The sequence below is a fragment of the Stylophora pistillata genome, chromosome 1 (assembly GCF_964205215.1).
Source record: "Stylophora pistillata chromosome 1, jaStyPist1.2, whole genome shotgun sequence".
Taxonomy (NCBI): Eukaryota; Metazoa; Cnidaria; class Anthozoa; order Scleractinia; family Pocilloporidae; genus Stylophora; species Stylophora pistillata.
Genome location: NC_142519.1, coordinates 44,121,644 through 44,145,233, shown reverse-complemented (window position 1 = coordinate 44,145,233; position 23,590 = coordinate 44,121,644). Strand labels below are relative to the sequence as shown.

Below are 23,590 nucleotides of genomic sequence, written 5' to 3'. Positions count from 1 at the left end.
CATAATAAATACATGAACGCTTGTATTTACTTGATTCTAAGGGGGAGAAAGGAAAAAGGACCTTATCATCGTTATTTTCCAGATAGATCAGTATATCTGGACTGAACATCGGAAGCGCGAAATTACCAAGACTTTTTTAACAACAGCAATTCTTCTCGTTTCAAAATCCTTTGCTCTCCTACCCCTCCCTTCATTATATATTTGTTCCTCAGACCACTCGTCTTTCCTGGAACTAGAGGAAGTGACTTCGGTCCGATCAAGATACAACGTAGAGCTCGCGCCTTGATATTGAATGCGGATATACTCCATTTAGGGATAGTTTGTTATCACGAAAGTCAATAGGAGGGTTAAAGATGCATAGAGGAAGCCTTAAATAAACTTTGTAGGCGTAAAAAAACTTCATTATCCGATTAGAAGTGGTATGCCGAAGGACGCTGGGAAGTAACCAAGGTTTTCGTTCGGTAAGTCAGACATAACTTTGGTTTCTGTCCGGAAAACTATATAAATCAGAAAGTGCAATTATTTGATTCAATACGGTTGCAGGTGTTTCTCTGTTCTTTAGTATATAATTGTAGGTTCAGAAGAATCAAATGATGAATAGGAATTCTCACTAAGACGCGTGACTTTCAATCTTAATGAGCAGGCGATTTTTTGAACATAAAATTGGTTTGTTTTGTTGTCATGCGAGGGAAATGGCTTGTTTGAGTGATATTGTTTGTCATTCTTTCGAATATTCGAGCAGTATTCATCGATTTTGTATCACAGCTTGTACATGGGAAAGTACCTGTTGCAATTCTTTCACGTAATAATTTTCATGGCGTCTCTGTTAACATAAGTGACATAAGCTTACTGCTGAAACGCGTCTTTGACGCCTTCTGATGTCTTATAATAACTTCAAATTTGCGTTATCGACAGAGAAAAACTCAAACGTTTATCACAGTCCTTGTATTTAATGATAAATCGTTTCTGTCTACACTCTGCATTCGATCTGAAGTTTGGTAACAGTTTAAGTTGAATAGATATCAAATACCTGTGTCGAGCGTAAGACCGGGTTTTGTAGTTTACATACACAGAGTGGTCATGCGTGATTTCGGGAAGAATAGATAATATTGTCTTCCCAGTTAATGGCTGGACTTTGGCGAAAACAAAACTGTGATTAAACTTTTTGCTACTCTTGGGGTGCTCAGTGAATAGAACCTTGCAATGAAATTGTATTGGGATTGGGTTAGGACATAAAAAGGGTTTATTTGGGAAATGAAAAGGCAGGTCCAGGCTGGTTAGTCAAATGGATGAGCGATAATCATTACCGATACATATTAATTATTATTAAAACAAAGTTAATTGACCATACTATTATTATGCGCGATCAGGATTTTCATCATAGAATTAAACCAATCAATGTTCAATAGGTGATAAATCGGGGGACGAACTCCTGAGTTAAAAGACTGTTGCCTTGAAATATCACCAGGTTATCTCATTAGAGCACTTATAAATGGAGTGTTCTAACAGTAAAACCACTTAAAAGTAGCCACTATGAGAGAATGGAAAATTATTTTCATTAGCAGGGAGAAAGAAAATAGTCGAGAGGGAAACAATTATAATTTAGTAGATCAGAGCTCTAAGTAAAAACCTGTTAACTCTCTGAATACCTGAAAACATGAAGCAACAGATCATAACAGGTTTAAGTTTTGAATTGGATAAGTTCAGATATTGGTGCGAGTGTTCTGAATGACAAATTAGAAAACAAAGTTAACAAAATGAACATGATCTAGGCTGGGTTAATTTTAACACTCCGTTGAAAATTGTTCTATTTGCAAAGAACTTTACAGTGGGTTTACAACCTCACAGTGTCATTGATTGGACAGGGTAGCTAGGTGAATTTATTAACAGTTCTTGCAAGTTTGGTACTGGGTCAAGGATGTGGTGTTTCTTTTCTTGTCCAATTTCCAGTTTTGGTCAATGTTTATTAACCTTTTTTTTCATAGATACTTATATATGATGATGGTATAAAATTGAAATAAATAAATGGCCACTACCCCACACCGCTTGAATGCAACACTTCCAGCTAACACTGGTACATTCCTTGCCGAAGATGGAAGGAAATGGTCATCGTTAGACATGCATCAACAGGGACCTGAACCTTTCCAATCCATACCTGCACAAGAACTGCTCAAAGACAACTGTAGCAAATGTGGTTGGATAAGGAAAGAGGGTGGAAGTGTAAAATCATGTGAGTCCCTTTATCTTGCGTCATGTGTAATTTTTTAATTTTAGTGACTTCATATGGAATCTTTTATTACAGATCTCTCCATATGAAGCCCTTCTATCTAAATGGCCTGCCATCTAGAGCATCAGCCTTTGATGAGCTCCAGTTTCTAATGAGCAATCTTCACTCTCCTCTTTCCTTAATCAAAATTGCCATGATAAAAATGCATGGTTAAATAAGGGTGGTGGGATAATGCTTTACCTATGGTTATACTGTAGTATTGTTTTATATTTTTTTGTACTCTTGCACAATTGTACCTTTCTGTTGGATACTACCACACTTATTGGTGTGCAAAAAGAACAATTAAAAGATATGATGATGTGTACTATATGAGATATCGGAACTTTCAGTATCTTTAGAGCGACAATTTAGAAAATAATCTCTGTGTACATAAGTAAATGTTTTTATTTGTGTACTTCTATCAGATACTATTGCACTTGTTGGTGTGCCTCTCTTTTGGTACTGCTGCATAAAGCAATGTTTGTAAGGCTCATGAAGTGGAGAGTTCATGAAGTGGAGTTTGAAAGATGGCTAGCCCTTATGTAGCTTGAGAGTAATTCAATATTTTTGTGTATTTACAGGGCGAGACAGATATGTCATCTTGCACAAAGGCTCCCTGTATTATTACAATACTTCGGATGCTAAAACCACAAATGGCAAGTTTTCCCTCAGTGGATACAGGTATGTTTTAATGAAAACAAAATTTTCAGTCAGGTGATGGATGCTAATGTAGAGTTCCTACTCCACCTGGAAAAAGATTGAACAGAGAAAAACTCTCTATTATAGTTGTTTAGACTTTTGAAAAACCTGTGACCATGACAAGAAAATACATCCAGCTACTAAATAATTTTGAATAATGAAAAGTTAAATATAATTGTTACTTTGGAAAGCCCCTGAAAATGTACATGTTTGTAGACTAATATTTTTATCCATATCTTATTTTAGGTTGTCCCCTGCACCGGAGAAAACTTCCAAATTTCCATGGACTTTTAAACTAGTTCATTTACAACCAGAAAAAAGGACTTACTACTTTGCTGCTTATTCTGAACAAGAAATGACTGTAAGTACATTTCTTTGTTTGAGAAACAGTGCATGCATTCATTTTTAATTCATGTTGAATGCAGGGTGTCAATCGAGTCCTATATTCCTATAAAATCCTATAAAATCTTATTTTTTCAGACTTGTCCTATAAAGTCCTATAGATTGAGGAAAAATCCTATGTTTTCTTATGTTTTAAGCCTTCTTTTCCAAAAAAATATTTAAAAAGAAATATTTAGAAAAAAGAAGTAAACATTGTATTGGCATTCAAAATCCACAATCCAAGAGATTTTTGTCACAAAGATCTGTCAGCAACACCTCAGAAAGCAAATTGCTTAATTTGGCAACATATTAAATCCGTACATCTAGAGTGTCTAAAAAGTAAAGAACTTTAGGTTGGTTCTATAAGTTACTGTCAAATTGGTCCTATATTTTTGCCGTTTTGGCGGGTTTTGTTCTATATTTTCAGGTCGTCGAGTCCCATATTCCTATATTTTTGGACCCCTAAAGCCCTTGACACCCTGTGAATGTAGTGAGTAGATTCTCTGATGAGTTCTAGCAATAGTTTTTCTTTTGTTACCTTCGTATCCCTTGACACCATAACATCCGTATGCATATTCTCCATACTGTTCTGAATATCAAGCAGGCAAGTGATGAGAATAAAGAAAAATATGAACAAGGGGATCATCAGTTGATCCAATACCAAATTCTCCAAACCAACATTACAGAATTGTGTGGCAGACAGTGAGGAGAAATACTAATGAGATCTTAGGAGTGACAGGGGTAACTCTTGTCAGTTACTCCTGGGAATGAAATGGTTCACAAGCTATTCAGTTAAACCTTTTTCTTTATACGTAGTGCTTTTTCTTGCTAGCACTGTGAGGGAGTATTTTATCCTTTGGTTTCATATAACCTCCTTGGAGAGCCTTTTAGGCGTGACTTCTGTCCACAATAGATTGTGTTTGATTTGGAAAATGAAATTAAGAGTTTGGAGCTGTGGGAAATCTAGGGAGTGGCTGCGAGTCCTCCCCCATTTCCAAAACTTGAGTCCCAAGCCGAGGAATGAAGTTTGCCAAAAAGATGTATTTAAGTCAGAAAGGTTCTTCTTGCTCTCCTTAACCATTACCTTCCAGCCCTCATTCCTTGAAGTTTGCATTCTGAAGAAACAGTACTGTTTTAACTTGTTCAATAGGCAATAGTGAGGAAGGAGTTGTTTTAAATGAGTGAAAAATACAAGTAAGCTAGTTGTTGTGGACTAATACAGCAATTGAAGTCTAAACATGAATGTCAGCATGTCAGAAGAATGTCTGAATCATTCAACAACATGGCCAGCTCCTCTCTGAGCCTGTTAGCAGTCCTCTGGCCTGAATGGACTACTGTACGGTAGTATAGCGGTAAACTCTTCACATTCACCAATGGCCACTGCATCAGCCACCTTCACAATGGTTTCTTATAATTATAAGTGTTGCCAAGTTTGCTCTCAGAAAAAGTTTTCAATTTGCTGCTCAATTCTTTTTGTAGGAATGGATGGACAGTATAATAAGTGATATGAGAGAATACTGTGGGACAGGAAGACAAAACATGTGAGTGTCCTTAAGAGACCCAAATTGTAACAATTTTTGTAACTAATTGAGCAGGTTTATTGTAAAAATAATTATTGTTTAAAGGTGATAACGATGTCCTGAGTGTCATTTTATTAAAATGATGCTGGACCTAATTCTCTGAAAAAGTATCATCAAAATTGAGAATTGAGACACGATTCTAACATCAGAAGGCTAATAGTCTCACAATACTGTTCTCTGCAGATTTTCTTTAGTACTCAAAGGAAGAATTTTCCTGATAATCAAGAGCCTCTTCATTCAAAAGCTTTTCCATTATCCTTGTGATGTAAATGTTTGATTTAGGGGGGTGATAATGTTAGGTAAAATTAGACGCTAGTCACTCCTAGGGATTTAAGGTTAATAAATTGGTGCAAAGTAAGCTCTTATAATGCATTTCTTTTTTTGTTGTTCACGCAGTGTTGAGCCAAATGATAATTCAGACCTGGAGTATTGCTATCCAGAAGTACAACCTAAATTTGACATGCAACAATTAGCAGCAATGTTTGGAAAACCTCAACCACTATGTACATCAGATGCATTGTACTGTCCACCCCCTGAAATGGACTCTTCACAAGTGCAAAGAAAGCCCCTTCCTCTTCAAAGACCTGCATTTCCTTCACCTAAGCCAGTTAGAGGGGGGTTCAGCTACACTGGTAGCCCAGCTCCCATGCCAGGCCAGGGAGCTGCTTCAATAGGGGCAGTCAGGCAATCTCCTCAGGTGGCAAGTCCTGGTTTCCCCCGCAAAATAAATGAGCCTCCTGCTGTACCTTCAAGGATGGGAAAACCACTAGCACCTCCTAAACCACTACCTCGACCACCACCTCTGATGCGGCATACCACCGAACCCATAACGAGGTTTCCATCTTCGCCCTGTGGAGGTACTGCACATTGTCTGAAGTAACTAAAGTATGGCATTATGTGTCTGTTATTGTCTCAGCTAGTTCATCCAATCTATTAAGTCCATTGCAATCATCCTTATCACACCTATCTATGGGGAGGTAAAATTGAATCGTTCTGTTCTTGCAATGTTTTTATTGACTTTTGAACAGCTTCTCACTGCTGACTTAGCTTTTATCTTGTCCTGGCTGAGGATCTCTCAACAACAAATGGATAATCCTGTGCTTTATAATCTTGTTTTATTGATTTATATTTATAATTAAAATCTTATTGGGTTCTTAGGGTTTGAATTTGAAGATTATTGTAATCAAATTTTGTTGATAACTGTGTTAATATTGAATTATGTTTAGACCAAGAAGAAGAAGAAGGTGAAGGTTACTTGGACATAGTTCCAGACACAAATCCTGAAGATGTCAATGACAAGCAGTCCACCTTGTCAAGGTCTGTCCAGTAAGAAGCACCTTCCTTTGCCATCATTCTCTATCAATGGAGTGTAATTTCTGTGCAGGATAACAGAAACTTTTCTATATTTATGAAGCTTCTAATTGAGGGGAGCTACATTTTCCTCTACATTGCTCTTTTTGATTGTTATTAAGAGCTTTGTGTATTTTATTTTTGGGATCTCTTACAAAAGGAGACACATTGAATCATTAAGTAACAATCACTGGCATTCATCAGCTAATGTACATAAGCCTCTTAAACATCTACTTAAGAGTTACCTTGTTTTTAATAGAGCTAGGTGTACCCTTACTGCTCCAGGCTTGATGTGACAGCTAGTAAACAGGCATGTAGAAAAAGCAAAGAAAAGAGGGGAGGGATTTTGGAGAGGGGAAGAAGAGATTCCCGTAGCCCTAATTTTTTTTTTTTTGCGGTCTGCTTTTTTCACTAGTAGAAAGGATACTTGTACTCTTGATGCTCTTGAACCCTCCTGATATGGAAATTTCAACACCTCATTGTTGCTATTAAGTATTATATAAATTATACCGTGACTGGTCTAGTCTTGCTGCATAAAAATACAGAAGCCTTTTTGAGTGTCTAATATTTGTTGTACAAAATCATTAAGATACCGGTAAACGGATACCTGTACATCTTAAAAATAGACTAAATTGTATAAGGGGTTCAAATAAAATAATAGCTAAGTTTTTCCTTTTTTTGGTTTGGACCAGTATGACGATTCAGTTTTGACTCAGATCTTCAAATACTTCTTGCAGAGTAATTTCAGCCATGTTAAGGTAAAGAAGTCACGCTATAGTAATTACGATCAATCCTAAGATAACAGAAATCTTGAAAAATGCCCCCTTTGTTCTTAGCCTACAGTAATCGGTTACTCAGTTTACGGAACGGGACGAGTTGTTGATTCCTTTTTTGTAAATTGTTACTTAAAGTTGCAACTCAGAAAATGGTGTTACCAGTAAAGAAGTGGTTTTACCAGTATGTGGTACTAGTAGCTAAAGGGTAACGTTGACTATGCCGCTTTTTAATCTTAGTGTTGTTTTCTCTGTTGGCTTTAGGGGATATCCTGATGGACGAAGCATCCGACGGCATCACAATGAGGTGAGTATGGAACCATTTATTTTCTATGATTTTCAGACCTAGTTGAGCGTCAGTAATCTTACAAAGCTTGTGTTTCATTGTTTGTAATGTCGTCTCTAGAATGCTGAATAGAGTCCTAAAATCCATAAACTCCGGATCCTATAGCTTAATGAGTGTTGGTGATTCCCCTGAATGCTATTCAATCGTAGCTTACCCACCCCACCCCCCCCCCCCTGCACAGTGCGTAAGCAGCTCGTGACTCGTGGGTACACATGTACCAACGGGGGTACTATGAGGAAGTGTTTTTTTCCAAGATCTTAACGTTGCCAGGCTTAATACTTATTTAACCTGGGGCTTTAATTTTGATTTGTAGTCCATCAGGCTCTGCTTTCCTCAATCCAAAGGACTTTGGAATAATCATTCCGTCGTTCCCCCTGCACCACTCCCCACCCCACCTCCCTAATGTGAAGTTATTTTGCTGACACTTGGTATATGGCGATGGATAGAGATTATAATCTCTTGTGACTGATCATTCACTGCCAAGTGTATAAATTCCAGTTTCTATCAGCGTAATTTTGTGACACACTGTAGTTTCACGTGTTCACAGGCTTTCGAAATACAGGACAATCGTTTTGTTAATTTACCACCTTCATTTTATTGTTCCAGGGAGTTCTTCCTTCCTCGGCTGTGAAACTCGACGTGGACAAGATCCAAGTTGGGGCGTAAGTACTTCACTGAAACCTTTTATGGAGGTTATTTGTAAAATGCTTGTGAAAATACTTGTAATGAAATCGAAAAAGTACCCATCTTTTCATTTATGTTATTGACATTTACTTATGTAAGCGGGGTTTCTGATATGACCCACTATGAGTTGGAAGCTATTTGATCTCTAAGTACAATTTGAATTTGCTAATTTTTTTCTTTTATTCTCTTCTATTGCCTGTTTTCTACTGAAACCGATCAATATAAAGTCGTTTTATTGGTTATGTAGCCAAATATGCCTCAGGCAAAAGAACAACTGAATCCTGATAAAGCGAACTCCTTATTCGCGGAGCACATATCAACAGAAATAGGTCTTTGATCGAGAGTGGAGAGTACGGTTTTCGTGGTCTAATATAGTAGTCGTGATTGCAGGGCTTGTTACTGTTTTCGTGTTTTAATGTTTATTTCTAACTGTTTTTTCCCGCAGTCTCTTGGAAAATAAACTCGGAGTCTACATATTGCGTAAAAGTCAGAACGCACAGTCAGAGCGGGTAAACGCAACGTTTAAAATGATTTTTAATCATACAAAACTCGTGTACTTCAGAGTCTGAACACCGTAGATTGTTTACATCGACCGTTAATGATTTGTATATGGTAACATGACTTATAAGAGTACGGGGAATAATTACAAACGTGCAAGCAGTGGGAGCTCAGTCAAAGAGTGAATTTAATCTATCAGTACAGTCCAAGAAAACCATACATCAATAAAACAGGTCTGTCTCTCAAATCTTGTTCAAACAAGAAACTGTAATCGCCTTTTCAGCATCTTGCTTTTCACACTTCACAAAGTAGTATTTCCAAGTTCGAGGAAAAATTATTTTTTTATTTACTTCTTTATGTTTGTTTTGTTTTCATGCAGGCTCTGTCCGTGTGGACTGGAGATCGAGTACGACACTACATGGTGTTTCAGGATGAGGTATGTTGTTAATTCTACGTCTGCTAAGCTTTTTTTACTTTGTTTCTTGTAAATTCTTATTCATATGGCAGTCTGGACGCACAATCCACAATGAACCCTTACCCGCATATCTGCGTTGTGATATTTTTGCAGAAGGGCTATGCTCTTGATCCTGAGGGCGTGCGATGTAAAACAATTGAGGACCTTTTAAAACACTTCTACGACTTCACCTTACCAAGATGTGACGTGAAACTTAAAGCGCCCTATAAATAGACATGATTTGATTGGACTATAGGCCAACATCAAATAGAGGACCATGGAGTAACCAGTCAGAGTCGACCATATCCTTCATCTGTTAAATTCATTATCGTATTAGCTGAAGGTGCTAATTAATCGTGTGGGGTGTTATCAAGCGGTTGGTGTTTTGCGAAGGCCAGACTTTAATTTTATATCAAAATTATTGCAAATTCAACATGAAACGATACGATTCTAGGCGAGGCTCTGACAATAACCTCGAATATTCCTCAGAGCTTTGTAGTGATGACAATTCCTTTACCTTGTATTTTGAAGTGAAACAATTGGACAATTTTGCGACTTCCTAAATTTTCTCCAGTAAGTTTGTTTATTTTTTAGACAGAATACTTCCTCAAAATACATAGATATAAAGATAGCTACTTAATATGTTCCCAGAGAAGGGTATAAAATTAACAAAAGTAAATCCCCTGTGGTATTTAAAAAGCCTCATCTTCTTCTAGTTTAGGTACTGGACTTATCTAAGTTCTTATAATAGATGATCGTTAGTTGTTGTGCACTGACGGCTTTTGCTACTCCTAGCAGGTATATGGTGTTAACTTTATGTTTTGAAATTAGGAAAATGTAGTAGAAGGATTATAATGTTAATAGAATCTCATAAAGTGGGAGAAATATCTGCTCATAATTGTCTTCAAATAGTCTTCATGAATGCGAAACAAGGACTTCAATGTAGATTAAAATATTCTATACCAATTTGTGGGCTGGTTCCGCTTTTGCTGCATAGCAAACGCCAATATAATGGCAACTTCAAACCAATATGCAGTGCATTGTGTTGGAAATAAGACACCATAACAGAGATTTACGTTAACATTTTGCTAATTATGTGGAAAGAATGAACGTAAATTTTTATTGAATTCTTTTTAAACTAGCAACTGTACAGTACAATTGACAATTAATCCGAATTTTGCTTTGATGCATACAGATGGTTGATGCCAACTGTTGATATACCTTGAAAAAAAATTTCCTTGAAAGTTAAGTGGGTCAAATTTTTTACTGGAGTTAATAGAATCAAGCATCGCGTATTTGGTTATCATTTACTTTTGTCTTCGCAATGTAATCGATGATCATTCTCCTGAATTGTATTGAACATTAAATCGTACCTAACTTATGATTTATTTTACGTAGTCAGAGAAATACGAGTAAAATAATTTTATATTTTGATAATTAGCTACATTTGAACCTTTTTGAAATTTTGAAATAAAGCTATATTTTCCATTCGATATCTTATGCGCCTGTAACTACTGAACGAGTTTGGTGATCTATGCTTTTTTATTTATTATTACGTCATAAAAATTGCATTCTCGTTGATCTAATTTCAATTTATTGATGGAGGTGGTACAAAGATACGTATCCATGCCAACAAATACGGCTATAGGACTACAACGATCCTCTGCCAAACGAAAATATGCGACGTTTTTCTTCTGGCTATCCCCGTGGAAAAAGTTGACTAATCAGCAAAGTAGAGAGAGGCTTCCGTTGTTTTATTGGCGTACTTTCTGCCAAAATGTATGTTACTGGACCTGGTACAGATTTTAAGTCTTTCGGTCGCCGTTATGGAAATCTCTGAACGAGAGAGGGGTGGGGGAGGGGGAATCTCAAAAACTCTTTGTCTCAAATATATTGTTTAAAATCGTAGAGTTTGCGTCATTGTTGATGCTAGGTAATGTTGCACCTTCTCAAAAACTCAGTGTGAACCTTGATTAAATGAAATTTATAATGACCTTTCCAATTACATATGTTCTCTTTCACCATTATTTTGAAATCCGTCCGCGCCATTTGGTCACGAGCGCAAAACGTACTCATCCAAAAATTCTCACACATGATGCCTGGGCCATTCTGTCATGTTAGTCCACGGGAAAATCATAGTGACAACGTAGCGTCAATATACATTACATCACCATCTCCTTAATTTGAAAGGACGCAACGCCACCTTCAATAGTCACACACAAAACGTATTGCTACTAGGGCAGAGGAAAAGTATTAGAATTGAATAAACCATAACTGACCTTCCCTTAATTGTCCGTTCCGAAATTCAAAATAGTCCTGGAAACTAGTTTGGCTTGCGTGGAATGCTGGGGTTGTTTTGGGGGACGTGGAAAAGCATGGCAGATGTCGAACTGTAGGTTGTAAATGACAAATTCAGCATGGGAAAACGTAACTGCTGTGTCCCAACCTGTGTGAATTCTTGGCGAAATTCCCCTGGAGTGAAGTATCATTCTCTTCCCAAAGAGAAAGCTGTCTTAAAAGAATATAAAAGGCTTTTAAGAAACGATAACCTCAAAGAGATTTCGGCTAACACAAGTATTTGTGGAAATCACATCTCGCCGGGGAGGAGAACGGATGTCCCATGCGCAACTGCCTTCGATCTTTCTATGGACAAACCCAGAAAAATTCGACGTGAAATAGTCAAACACGATTTGCCTTCAAAGCGTAAAAAGATATCAGTGGATTTTGAAGCTGTAACAGACATAAGCAGGGTCCCGACTAGAACTTGTGATTTATTCAAGCGCAACGAAATGATGGCCAAAGCTGAATCACTAATTCGAAAACTCATGGCTTGATACTTGAATTAGGGAGTTTTGGCTCGGCCCGTGTCATTTTTATCTGATTTATCGGTTCAGAAATCATGATTCGGAAAACACAAACAGCTTGCGAAACATTGGTTTACGGAAAATCATGATCGCAATCGTCTCGTGGAGTTTACTAACCAAGCTCCTTGTTATATGAGCACACCCTGTGGTTTCTTTGCATATAACTGACTTTGGTTAACCAATCTGCTACTTGAGTCAACCTTTCGACAATAGGGTTTTTGGTTGGTTTTTCTTTCTGGCATAATAAAAACCTCCTTTTTCTAGCGTAGTATCGTCGTTCGAGTCCAGCTGAAATTGGAAAGAATTTTTGGCGATTTCTGCTTAAAATCCAACTTCTTCAACCATCCAGAACACACTGTCACTCAAAACAGGCAGCGAAGAAAGAAATATCCTGTGCAGTCTAGAGATTAGTACTATATCACCAGGCTAAAGAGAGATTTTTATTCATTTGGGTTTCATACTAATAAATCAAAGAACAGATGGTAAGAGATTGAGCTGGATTTTCATGCTGTAGCAGTCAAAATATTCAACAGAATATTTATAATGAAAATTCTATTGACTGACGTGTATGGCTGCTAATGGGCAGCTATAGAAGTGTGATGGCCCAACTCTACAATGGCATGATTCTCAGTATGCATATTCTAGCAAGTGTCAAAAGGAAAATTAAGATTTGTAGTGATAATTCACTCAGGAGATGTTTGTTAAACAACCGCTTTTCCCTCTGGATCTTATTAGGTGAATATCTTCTAAAATCAGGCCACTGATATGGAAGTAGTTCTTTGAGATATTTTATTATAACCGGCTTTTATTCTAGTTCAAGGAGGCAAAAGCATCAAACTCTGGTCATATTCCAAATGAAGAGGACAGCAACAGTTACAGCAGACGCTGCTCATTATCAAGAAGGCTTAGAGTTACTTTCCTGGCATCAGAATGGGGATCAAGCAAAGGAGGCCTCTCCGCCTTAAACAGGGAATTTGCAATAAACATTGCGAAGGACCCAACAGCTGAGGTCAGTTACTTCGTTCAAGCTGCAATGACGAGAACAAGAAAGCAGCTCATAGTCACAAAGTAGAACTTGTAAAGGCAGTAAGGCGGCCCGGCTTCGATGAACTGCAATGCCTCAGCTTTCCACCGAAAGATTTGCCAATCGACATAGTTGTTGGAAATGGTGTTAAACTTGGCCATCAGGCACAAATTATTAAGGATTCCCACAAATGTCAATGGTTCAGGTTGTTCATACAGACCCTGAAGAACTAGAGACTTATAAAGAATGTGCCAGTCCAATTTCGAATGCTCATAAAAAGCATGAAACAGACTGAGGTAGAACTTTGCGAGCTGACTGACTTCGTTGTACCAGTTGGCCCTAAGTTGTACAAAACGTTAAATTCTTATCTCGCCTCATGCAAGAAGGAACAATGTCTCCTTGAATTTACCCCTGGAATTTTAACAGAATTCTCTGAACTGAATCAAGGTCTAGACAAACGAGAAGTTTGTAAAGTCTTGGGTTTTGGTCGTGGAGATTCGGAGGGCTTTAGATTAAAAGGATTCGACATTGCAGCTAGAGCTGTGGCTAAACTGAGTTATTGTCATCTGTTATTTGTTGGGGCGGCGAAGGAAAACCTAGAAAGTACACAAAAACTTTTCCTCGATTGTGATATCCCTTCCAGCCGGCTAAGGGTACGACCGTTTTTAAATAGCAGGGATGATTTGAAAAAGCTATTTTGCGAGGCAGATCTCGTAGTTATGCCCTCGCGAACCGAAGGCTTTGGGTTAACGGGTCTTGAAGCCTTATCAGCTGGTCTTCCTATTCGTGTAAGTCGAAAATCAGAATTTGGAGAAGCTTTGATGAAAATACCATTTGGCCGGCATTTTGTGATTGACTCAGATGATCAAGATCAGTGGGCCAAAGCAATTGAGGAAGTCTGCAGCAGCGACAGAAGCAGCCGACTGGAGGAGTGTGAAATACTGCGAAAGTTGTACCGGAAGACGTACTGTTGGAAAAAACAGAGTGAATGTTTCATTGGGGAAATGATCAGCATGACTGCTAACGGTATGGAAGTAAACCTAGTAGAGATCCTTTGTTATACCAAAAAGTAGTCCGTTGCGCCTCCAAATAGTTTCCAGTTTCTCTATCGTCTGTCACCAAACTGAATTTTATTTTCCTCAAATTTTCTTTACAAGTCAAAAGACCAAGCCATTGAAGCTTTTCTGGGCTACCGTAGCACTAAATAGCTATAAATATTTTAGTTAACTCTCAGTGGGATGCTTGCCAATCGACTCTCACCGCCAGATATCTTTTCTCGTTTCCCTAGCAAGTCCTCATCGTACCCTTGAGTAGAGATAGCCATCCTTAGGGTTGTCACTCTTAACACACTGTATTGAGAAGGATTGATTTTTGGCATCGAGAGATGTATGAAACCTTTATGGGCTCGTTTAGAAAATTTTGTAACAGCGGCTACTTAACTGAACCCCTGCAATATACTGCACAGCTTAAACAAATTCTTCCTTAGGACCATCTGAAGATTGTCAGAGCTCAACAAGAAATTCCCCAGAGCTCCGACAAGAGGATATCAGCGACGGATTTTACCCAGGTAATACCCTTTTTTTTGCGCTTCCCGTTCATAAACAAAAGTCGAAAACAAACAAAAATGTGACTGGTTTTTGATATTCAGATCACATACAGTACTCGGATTGAATTATTGAAATGCCTTCAAAAAACAAATAGAATGAAACATTAAATAAAACATATTGCTCATTCAGAAGTGCCGGTATTTTCGTAATGGTTGAAACCCTCATAGGCTCGTTTCTTTTAAACAAGCAACAAATTAACCAAAATTATGCAAAACACGAAGTTCCTTAAAAATAATAAAAATGTCACATATTCTTCATTTGGACACATCTGGAACCTGTCGGGGTGTAGCAGAAAAGTCCACATTGTCTTATCAGAAGGAAGTCACTAACGGCCTTTATTCAGGTACCATACTCTCTAAGCACTCCGTTCCTATAAAAGTATATATATATAAATAATAATAATGATACTGATAATGACAATAATAAGAAAAAGCTGTTATAATAACTGATATTCTGGAGACTGGTACCTAACACTCAATTCTGATTTATCAGTTTGAAGCAGTGAAGTGTCCAGGAAAGCGAATGGGGTAATTAATTAGATTTTGTCTTCAAGAGTGGCACTGAAATGGTCCTCCAAATTCCTACTACAGATATAATAGAAATATCTCTATTCATTGCAATCACTATAGGTCCAATTTCACATACATATTATAGCTATGCCTAGTGGCTTAACTATTTTACCGGAGATTATCAAAGGAAGTCGATCATTTCTTTAAAGTGGAAAAGTACGGGTTAACAAATGAAATGAATATGTTGAAATATACCAGAGTATTACCGTTTAGTTATTAAACCAATCGTCATTTCTTTCTCTAGCTTTATCTTTCATTTTTTTTTCTCGTCGCCTTTAAATTTCTTTGTTTCGCAGGTATTCCAGACTTTCGTTAGGCAATGAGTACGTCTCTATTCTCTTCCAGCTGCTTTCTTCAGTTGAAGAAAGCGATAGTTTTTAGAAGGTAACGTTCTAACTGTGCTTTCGCCTGGCCTTCTGGAAGTCAGCGCTCATTCAGCCTTAGGTACAGTGCCGATTCGCATAAAGCTGAACAGTGTTACATTTCAAAACGTGAAGAACAAAGATCCTGTACAACAAGAAGAAGCCAAACGTCTCATAATGCGTGAAATGACCAAGCATTTCCTCGAGAAACATCAAGCTGAAATCCCTCTCGAACAATACCCTGACTCCCTTTCTTACTATCTAAAAGGAGTGCGTGACTTGATGATAAGAGAAGCAGGCGAGGGCAGCTTGCGAATTGTACTCGAATGTAGGACACTGAAAATTCTTGAACGTCTGTGGGAAGACTATAGTTCCGGTCACCTTAATGAAGTAGCGGAAGAACGCCTTTTAACGGATGAGATAAGGAAAAAGTACGAAGTGGAATCAATAGCGCTGGAAACGACCATTACTGTGGAGGATTACCTGGCATGTAAACTATCACTTACAGGTATTTCACATAATAGTTAAAACACCCTAAGAAAACTGTTAATATGTACTTATTGACTGGCTGACTGATTTACTGACTGACTTGCTGACCGCTGGTTGGCGGACTTACTAACTGACAGGCTCACGTCAACTCGTCCGGTCCTGCAAACGTCAGTCTTCACAATGTTTTTCTATGGGATTGCCCGAGCAAGGTAGGACGGGTCGTACGATAATATGTACTTATTGACTGAGTGAGAGGGCCGGGCAGGAAAATATTTGGCTCGAGGTCAAGACGTACAGGCTAATATGAAGTTGAGAGTTTTTCGAGCGAAGCCGTTAGTTAAATGGAACGTAAGCGTTAAAACAAAACTGCACGTAGGTAAAGAAAGTCTGGGACCCTTTTTTCCTCCCTAGAATTTTTATAATTTCACCAAAATCTTTCAAAGCTCATCCTTTACGAGTGGACAAAAATTTATCACCTATTATTCCTGTATATTGTTACCAGAAGAAAGCGTTGTTGAGTATCTGCGTGTACACTCACAATCAGTGATTTTATCACAATCCTCCTCCTGACTTTGACTTTGTCTGACATAAACATTAACAAAAAAGCTAGAAAAAAAAAGGCAAGCAAACAAGGTAACAAGATGAGAAGGAAAAGACATTTTTGCATATTTAGTCTTAATTTTAACTTCACTATTGCCACCATTGAAATACAAATATTGTTAGGTCGGAGAGAAATGAAAGATCTGAAAGAAGGCGTGAGGCTCATAAGAAAAGAATAATCACTTACATTGATTTAGGATATCGTAATTGATGAAGACGTTTGCTAAAGTCGGAAGTGTCTCAGTGTCAGTCGTGTGAAGTGAGCTTACCTACTTGTCAAGGGTCGAAGATCGAGCGCCAAAGATTGTACATAATTGTCAGAGATTCTAAAGTTACAGCTCAAATCGTACACCGATAAAATACAAAAAATATCGAGGATTAGCATTATCGTGGGAATGATAGAGTTATAAACAGTACTTAGTGTGTCCATGATTTTTAATAAATATTTTTGTAAAGGGAGGAGAAACATCTCATGGTTTCATATTAATCTTTGTTACTGTTATTTTCTTTGATACCACCGAGTAGATTTGAACCAAGACGCAACAGTTGCAGAAGATCAAACTGAACGAGCGAATATACAAACTGTGGTCGTTCAGGTCGAAGAAGAACGTGAACTCACCACAGTGCACTTTGAGTTAAACTGTAAGTGAGAACATGGACAATTCAAATAGACATGTAATTGTAGAATTCATTTTTGTTAGTAAATCTCAGCATGATAGCATAGCATCTTTTAGAGACCGTAAAACTGAAAATTGTTACATAAAGGTTTTGACAATTTCACGGTCACTTTATGATTAGATATACTGGTTCCAAAACAAGCTTGTTTAGATCAAAGGTCAGACAATAATCAAAGTTAGAAAATTGGCTTTACTTAGATGCCTATTTAAGTAAGATAGAAACGTAAATTTTCTTTTTACATACATCCACCTTTGATAACATCGTAGACAGCGGTTGTTCAGCAAGCCCAAATGAATTTCACCCACAACAAGAGAAAGAAAGCCCATATCTGGTGTCTGAAATATCATCTGAGGAAAAGTCGACTTCTCAAAGTTCTTTAACCGAACTACCAACCTACCTTGAACATGTATCAGTTGCTCAAGATCCAGGACCAACAAAAGACCGTGACAGCAGTTTACGATTTTCCATCGAATGCCGAGATCTGGAAAGTCTTGAACGTCTGTGGTCCGATTATCGTTCCGGTCGTCTAAATTGGATGGCCGAAAAGTGTCTTCTGACAGATGATATTAAAAACAAATTTCATGTTGAGTCTGCTACTTTAGAAACAAGCATACTGGAAGAGGACTATTTGGCGTGTAAAGAGCATCTCTCAAACAATTTTCGTAAGTTGGTAATAATACTGGCTAATGGGATAAGTATAGACTTGGGCGGGTCCAATTGTTTGAAGACTGATTAGCGCTAACCCAAGGTCGAATTTCTTTATTATTTTGTTCGAGAGCCCCTCTGGAACAATTTCTCAATTCGTTTTAAAGCATCTCGTCATCCAATTGCAGACAAAATAGTCATTTTTAAATATATTTTTAACCTTTCAGAAATGAAATCAGATTTCACACTAACCTTGGGTTACCTTGACCCATCTTTGAAAAACCCGTCTTGGTAGATGATTTCAGTATGTTTGCTATACGCACCTTATTGGCTTTCGGTGACAAAATTCAGCAGAGGTTATCGAAAATATAACATGCTATCACTAAATCGTTTTCAAGCACAAATAGCAAATGGCTAACTCAGATACTTTTTTTGCTATTAATGCTCTTTTGGCCTAAACAAATTCATTAGATTTTTAATTTCTTCGATATATTTTATTTACAAACATAACATAATGACACATATTTTTATGCAAAATTGCTTTAAACTATTGGTAGTCCTTTTAATGAAATCATTAATGTAATCTTTTTCATCTGATTAAAATTTCGTTCGAAAAGCGGTTATCACTAAACTATCCATTGTATTCACTTATTCTTTCTCATCTCTTCCACCTGTTTGTTAAATATGTATCGGTTGGATAGTTAAGACAGGGTTGTAGTCACGACGCCTCACCTTCGGTTACAATTTAACGCCTTTTGAACATTGTTTTCCGTTTTCGGTTGTTTCGTGCATATTTGTTATTTTATTAGGTTCGCAAGTCATTTTTGGTTACGTCACATTTCATATTTTCGTGTTCATTTTTTATGCATTGTTCCTATTGTTTGGCATAGCTTCTTCTACCGTGGTTTTCTTGTCGCCGTTGTCATTGTGTTTTAGTCGTCGTAGTCGCCACATAGTCTTGTAAGTTTCGTTATTTTGTCCGTCATTTTGCCTGTTTTATTTGTATTTCGTTTTGCTTTCTTGTTCTGTATATTTAACTTGTTTATGTACATTGCCTTTTAGCGAATCGCTAGTAAAAGTGCGAGTCTCGTTTGGTTGTGGATTTCGACCACAGGGTACTTGCTTAGTTTATTTTTCACGCAATTCCTCAGAAGACAGGGGCAACTCGACCATGGGAGATTGTGATGACACTGAAATCCTGGTTACTGACGAAGCTTTCCAAGCAGGAAACATCGATGATCTTGGCATTCAAACACCCGAAGAAGCTATTTGCCGATTGAATGATCAAAGCAAAGCCGTTCTGAGAGAAATCCAAGTCGAGGATAAAACTGAGACTATGGAAGAAACACGGGAAAAGTCATCTGAAAAGAAGATAGTTGCAAGAAAAATGAAAGGTACAAATGATTTACCTATTGCCATTGTTATCTTCATTTCTGTTGTCAATTATCGCTGTCATTATTTTGTAAAAATAAGAATGGTAATGAAATAACAAGGAAATATCGAAATGTCAAAACCTTTCCTGTTCAATCGTCCCACTTGTTTCATTCAGCGGGATTTGTGTGAGAGAAAAGTTTACAAGTAAAGTAGGATGAATGCTCCTCTAACAGGTGACTGGTTAAAAGATAGCACATGCATGTTTTTGTCCTGCCGTCGTAAGCAGGCCGCCTGTTTGGACGCAGAAGCTTTATGTCTGTGTAGAAAGGCAATCTTTGGTGAGAAGTTCTCGGAGTACCTGAGATTTTTCAAATCTTTGTGCATTACGACTAAGGTCTATTCACAAATTGGACATACATGTAACGAAGAATATTTCAGTCATTGCGTGGATAGTAAATGGTGTCTTTCAGGAAGGGATACAGTGCTCACCAGTCGAAAATATCCTCTCAAAACAGAGATAGCACTGACGAGCTGCCCTAATCGCCTCCTTATCTTTAGTTAAGCGTTGGAAAGAATCCGGACCTTTCCTGATCGGGTCAAAACTGAGGACGGTTGAAGACACCTTAAAAAAATGTGGATGGTTACTCAAAAAGGAGGACGACAAAACACTGACATCTTCTGAAGGTTTATCAAGTAACAAGCTGTGTGAGTAGAACTGTGACATTCATAGTTATGTTCTTTGAGCGTTCTTTTAACGTTTCTTTTTCATCAAATTAGCAGGAAAAAGGTTTTCTGAAAGTTTCACCTTAAATGCTAAAACTACAAGTCTGCTTCGATGACTTAAATGTGACAGTAATTATATATCGAATAAAATTTTTTCATATACTTCAATTACTTTTCCTTTATTTTTGCTTTATACGTAAATGAGTACATTCGAACCTGTATTAAGCGGCAACCTATTTAGTGGTCACCCTGTATTTAGCAGTCAGTTGTCAAAGTCCCGAATTTATTTTCCCTTAAACACTGTAGTTTTCACGTTCATCATCAATCAGTCAATCAATCAATCAAGTTTATTGTCTATACGTGAGGCATGGTTGCCCAATTGCCCGAGCCAGAGGCTCATGTATAAAACGTAAGGCGGTTCATTTCTATTTGGCGGTCGCGGTTACCCTTAGCATAGCCCTAACGGTCTGTTTGTTTTGTCTTCCAAAGAGATCAAAGGCAATTAAGCGATCGTCTTCAACCGAAGTTCAGATCAATTGGTTGAGTCAAGATCAGCAGCTTTCCGCACCTCTCATTAGTTTAGTTATCAACAAATCTAAACTTCAGGTGTTACTGAGCAAAATAAGTAAAGCGAATGAACTCGCGATATCTACCATTCGGCTATTCTGGTCTGTTTTAAATACATAAATTCTTGTCCTCTCAATCTCGCACAGTCTCTCTTTGAGTTCGTCCAGCTTGAGACTTGCAGTTGTCAAATCGCCGTTTTTACCTTACAATTTTCAACAAGTAACACGCATGAGTGGAGAAAACGAATCATAAAGTTTGTTGTATTGTTGAATATCACGGAAGCTAAGTACAATTCAATTTGCACACAACTTTTGCTCCGATCGTTTACTCTGAGTTTCAGCAAATCTCAGGACTTTTCTTCTCAACAGTCTGTTTGTCCAAAGCGATAGAGAGTTGTTACGGATAACGCTAACTTACTCGCCTCGATTTTGGAAAATCGACAGAACCTAAATATAAAGATACAGCCTCCCAGGTGGATACTAAAAATACATTCAAAAGATCAGTGCACAAAAGTTTAATTCTTTCTACGAGGGAAACCTCAAGAGTTAGGTGCCATCAAAAATTTTTTGCCTTAGACACTTAAAAAAAAAAAAATCGACCTGTTAAGTCGGTAAGGAAGTCTATAGCATCGCTGTTAAGGTGATATATTTCGAACACTCGCATCCTGTAAAACACGACTTAGCAATACCTATGCAACGTCTAATAGTAACGAATTGTTCAAGGTTTGTCAGGGAAAAAGGCCTCCTTCCAAAATTTGTCTCAAACATATGTTCTTCCGACTCCTTTTGCTATACTCAAGCAAGACTGCATCTGAAATTCTTCTTCATGCTCGATGAAGTTTAATGTGGATGGGCTTCTTTACCGTACTTGTGAAGCAATGAGAGTCACGATCAATAAACCTGCAAAACTTGGTCCTAAAAAGGAACGTGTTTTGTTTCATTGAAGTGATCTGAAACCGCCGATTTCTGATTGCAAGCAAGCCGTACATCTCTTTCACTTCCTTTGATTTTTGCTTTTTTTGTCACATTACATGAGATTTTGTAAACAAAGCCGTCCCGTAAGTTTCGCCAATTCAGTGGGATCTTTACCTCGCACCAAGTGTGACCTGAGCGTCGTGTCAGATCTAAAGACCGTGCACACGTTGTTGTAGCAGGGGCGAGTCTTTAAGTAAAACAATATTAAAGGAGATTATATTAGAGGACTTGGTAACTTTACCAACAAGATGTAATAGAACGCTTTTTTTTTTCTTTTTGGTTTATGTCCTCAGGGCATAGGAGATACGTCACCTTATGCAATGGGTGCTTACATTATTACAAACGTGAGCATGCTAAAACTAGACGTAGGCAGGTTTCTCTCGAAGGATACAGGTATAAAGTGTGATTAAACTTTTATTCCAGAGCTTGAGACGAATTCCTTGCTTAGATTCAAAGATTTTATGACAGTTAATTTTAAAAACAGATTTATAAAGGTTACTCTTGCTGTACAACTTCAATTTTACGTCGCTTCAGACAAGATTAGAAATCCATCCAACTTGCCAAAAAGTTAAAAAAAAAACTGGCCACTATATATTAAATCTGGAGCGAAACTTTGGAAAAAAATGAATTTCAAGTCAAAGCAGATGTGTATCAGAAGATGCGTATGTGTTAGAGAATAAGGAAAGTAAATGTTTTTTTTAGTTTTGAAATTAGTATTGAGAAAGAAGTTCAACGAATTAAAAAAGGAACTGTCAAGGTAAATTAAAAGCTTTTTCGGATTATTTTCAATCGGACAGCAATAATGGAAATTTCTTCAGTTTTATTTTAGCTCAGAAGACAGGCTCAGTGGCATCGAAAGTTATGATCCCTTTGTGGAAACTCGCCTCAAAAGCTACAAATTCCTAAAGGAGGGGGGTCGCTACTTTCTTCATCTTGCTGATACTTAGGTAGTTCTCATCCCCCAAGTTTTAATCGACTTATATTCCTGTCACTGTAGTGTGCATTCAACATCGGGAAAAGAGTTTGTTCCGTGGACATTCAGACTACATCATTCTGAAAACTCAGATCATGACTTTGCAGCTAAGTCTGAGAAGGAAACGACGGTAAGTACATGTAAATCTACCGTACTGTACCTACTTCACTTAAGTTTGCTTCCCTATATAGGTAAGAGAAGAGAGTTTCGAACGAAATGCTTTTCATCAGAGACTTAAAACCCACTCTGAACGTGCAAAGCGATTCAATTCGCGCAAAAGTATTTGTTTAAATAGCTCGTAACATATTTATGCTAATTTAGTGTTACACCTTGCCACAAACTTTATTTTTATTTCTCCTTGACAATGGCGTCATGATGACACCGAAATGTCGGTTTTTTTTATCGTTAGGATACCATAACTAGAACTCATAATCAAGTCGATGTAGATGAAGCGATGGCGGAAGCCGAATCACTAATGAGAAAACTCATGGCTTGATTTAAGGAATTGCCGCACAGCCCGCGTTATTTGCAGACAACCTATTTTAAAAATGCTTAAAAAGCGAAGTATGCTGTGATTATTTGTAAATGCCCGGTAGCTGTTCAGTGTCTCAGCTTTAAATCATGATCTGTGCAGAGTATTTAGACGTGGCCAAAATTTTTCTGATCAAATTATCCATCGAAATTTAACTTAATGTGCACATTTTATCCTATCGGCAGCCCATATTTTGGTCTGCATACACGATATGAATTATGAATCTACAATGATACTATTAAATTACAACACTTGAGCGCCAACACTACAACGCATGCATAAAATCAAAAGCTTATAAAACTGAGGCGATTATGTATGTCCGCGAGCCGGGGTTTATTAGTGGAGCGTGAGACTGGCCAATCAGAATTTACTTTCTAAAGTGGAGTTGTTGATCTTCAATGATTACTGAATGCGTTATAAGTGACACTTTACCGCGGTACTAATCGGGAATATGTTATGTAATTGCAGTTTCCAAACTGCAAACTCGACCACAGTTTAGAGAACCGACCAAACTTAGATTTATGAAAAGATAAAAGCCGCAAAGTCGTTAATTATTTGTTAGTTCAATTGACCATGGG

General features: G+C 37.6%; 1 protein-coding gene and 1 pseudogene across 3 annotated transcripts; both read left to right on the top strand.

The window, feature by feature from the left end:
- The first annotated feature begins 239 nt into the window (after positions 1 to 239).
- Positions 240 to 10,524, top strand: LOC111325209 (SH3 domain-binding protein 2). Of its 2 annotated transcripts, none has more exons than XM_022928973.2 (12): positions 240 to 461; positions 1,986 to 2,230; positions 2,848 to 2,947; positions 3,212 to 3,326; positions 4,826 to 4,887; positions 5,323 to 5,783; positions 6,153 to 6,252; positions 7,314 to 7,356; positions 8,002 to 8,057; positions 8,525 to 8,588; positions 8,957 to 9,013; positions 9,146 to 10,524. In XM_022928973.2, the coding sequence occupies exons 2-12, from the start codon at positions 2,026 to 2,028 to the stop codon at positions 9,263 to 9,265; spliced, it is 1,383 nt and encodes a 460-aa protein (XP_022784708.1). In that variant the 5' UTR covers positions 240 to 461; positions 1,986 to 2,025; the 3' UTR covers positions 9,266 to 10,524. The 2 variants fall into 2 exon arrangements, with proteins under 2 accessions (XP_022784708.1, XP_022784709.1); XM_022928974.2 differs by having other exon boundaries at positions 241 to 461; positions 6,153 to 6,243.
- Positions 10,525 to 11,448: 924 nt separating this feature from the next.
- Positions 11,449 to 22,840, top strand: LOC111325184 (uncharacterized; annotated as a pseudogene). Its single transcript, XR_015996435.1, has 12 exons — positions 11,449 to 11,763; positions 12,710 to 13,945; positions 14,406 to 14,545; positions 14,656 to 14,663; positions 14,748 to 14,869; positions 15,519 to 15,965; positions 17,072 to 17,188; positions 17,491 to 17,886; positions 19,021 to 19,263; positions 19,802 to 19,948; positions 21,801 to 21,900; positions 22,505 to 22,840. The product of XR_015996435.1 is annotated as an uncharacterized LOC111325184 (transcript).
- The last annotated feature ends 750 nt before the right edge of the window (positions 22,841 to 23,590 follow it).

What these genes read in the sequence shown, in the direction of transcription:
- LOC111325209 (XM_022928973.2), top strand. Translation starts at nt 2,026, where the DNA reads ATGGCCACTACCCCACACCGCTTGAATGCAACACTTCCAGCTAACACT. An exon ending in ATTCTGAACAAGAAATGACT is followed by an intron (nt 3,327 to 4,825) that starts GTAAGTACATTT and finishes TTCTTTTTGTAG; the next exon opens with GAATGGATGGACAGTATAAT. An exon ending in GGGACAGGAAGACAAAACAT is followed by an intron (nt 4,888 to 5,322) that starts GTGAGTGTCCTT and finishes TTGTTCACGCAG; the next exon opens with TGTTGAGCCAAATGATAATT.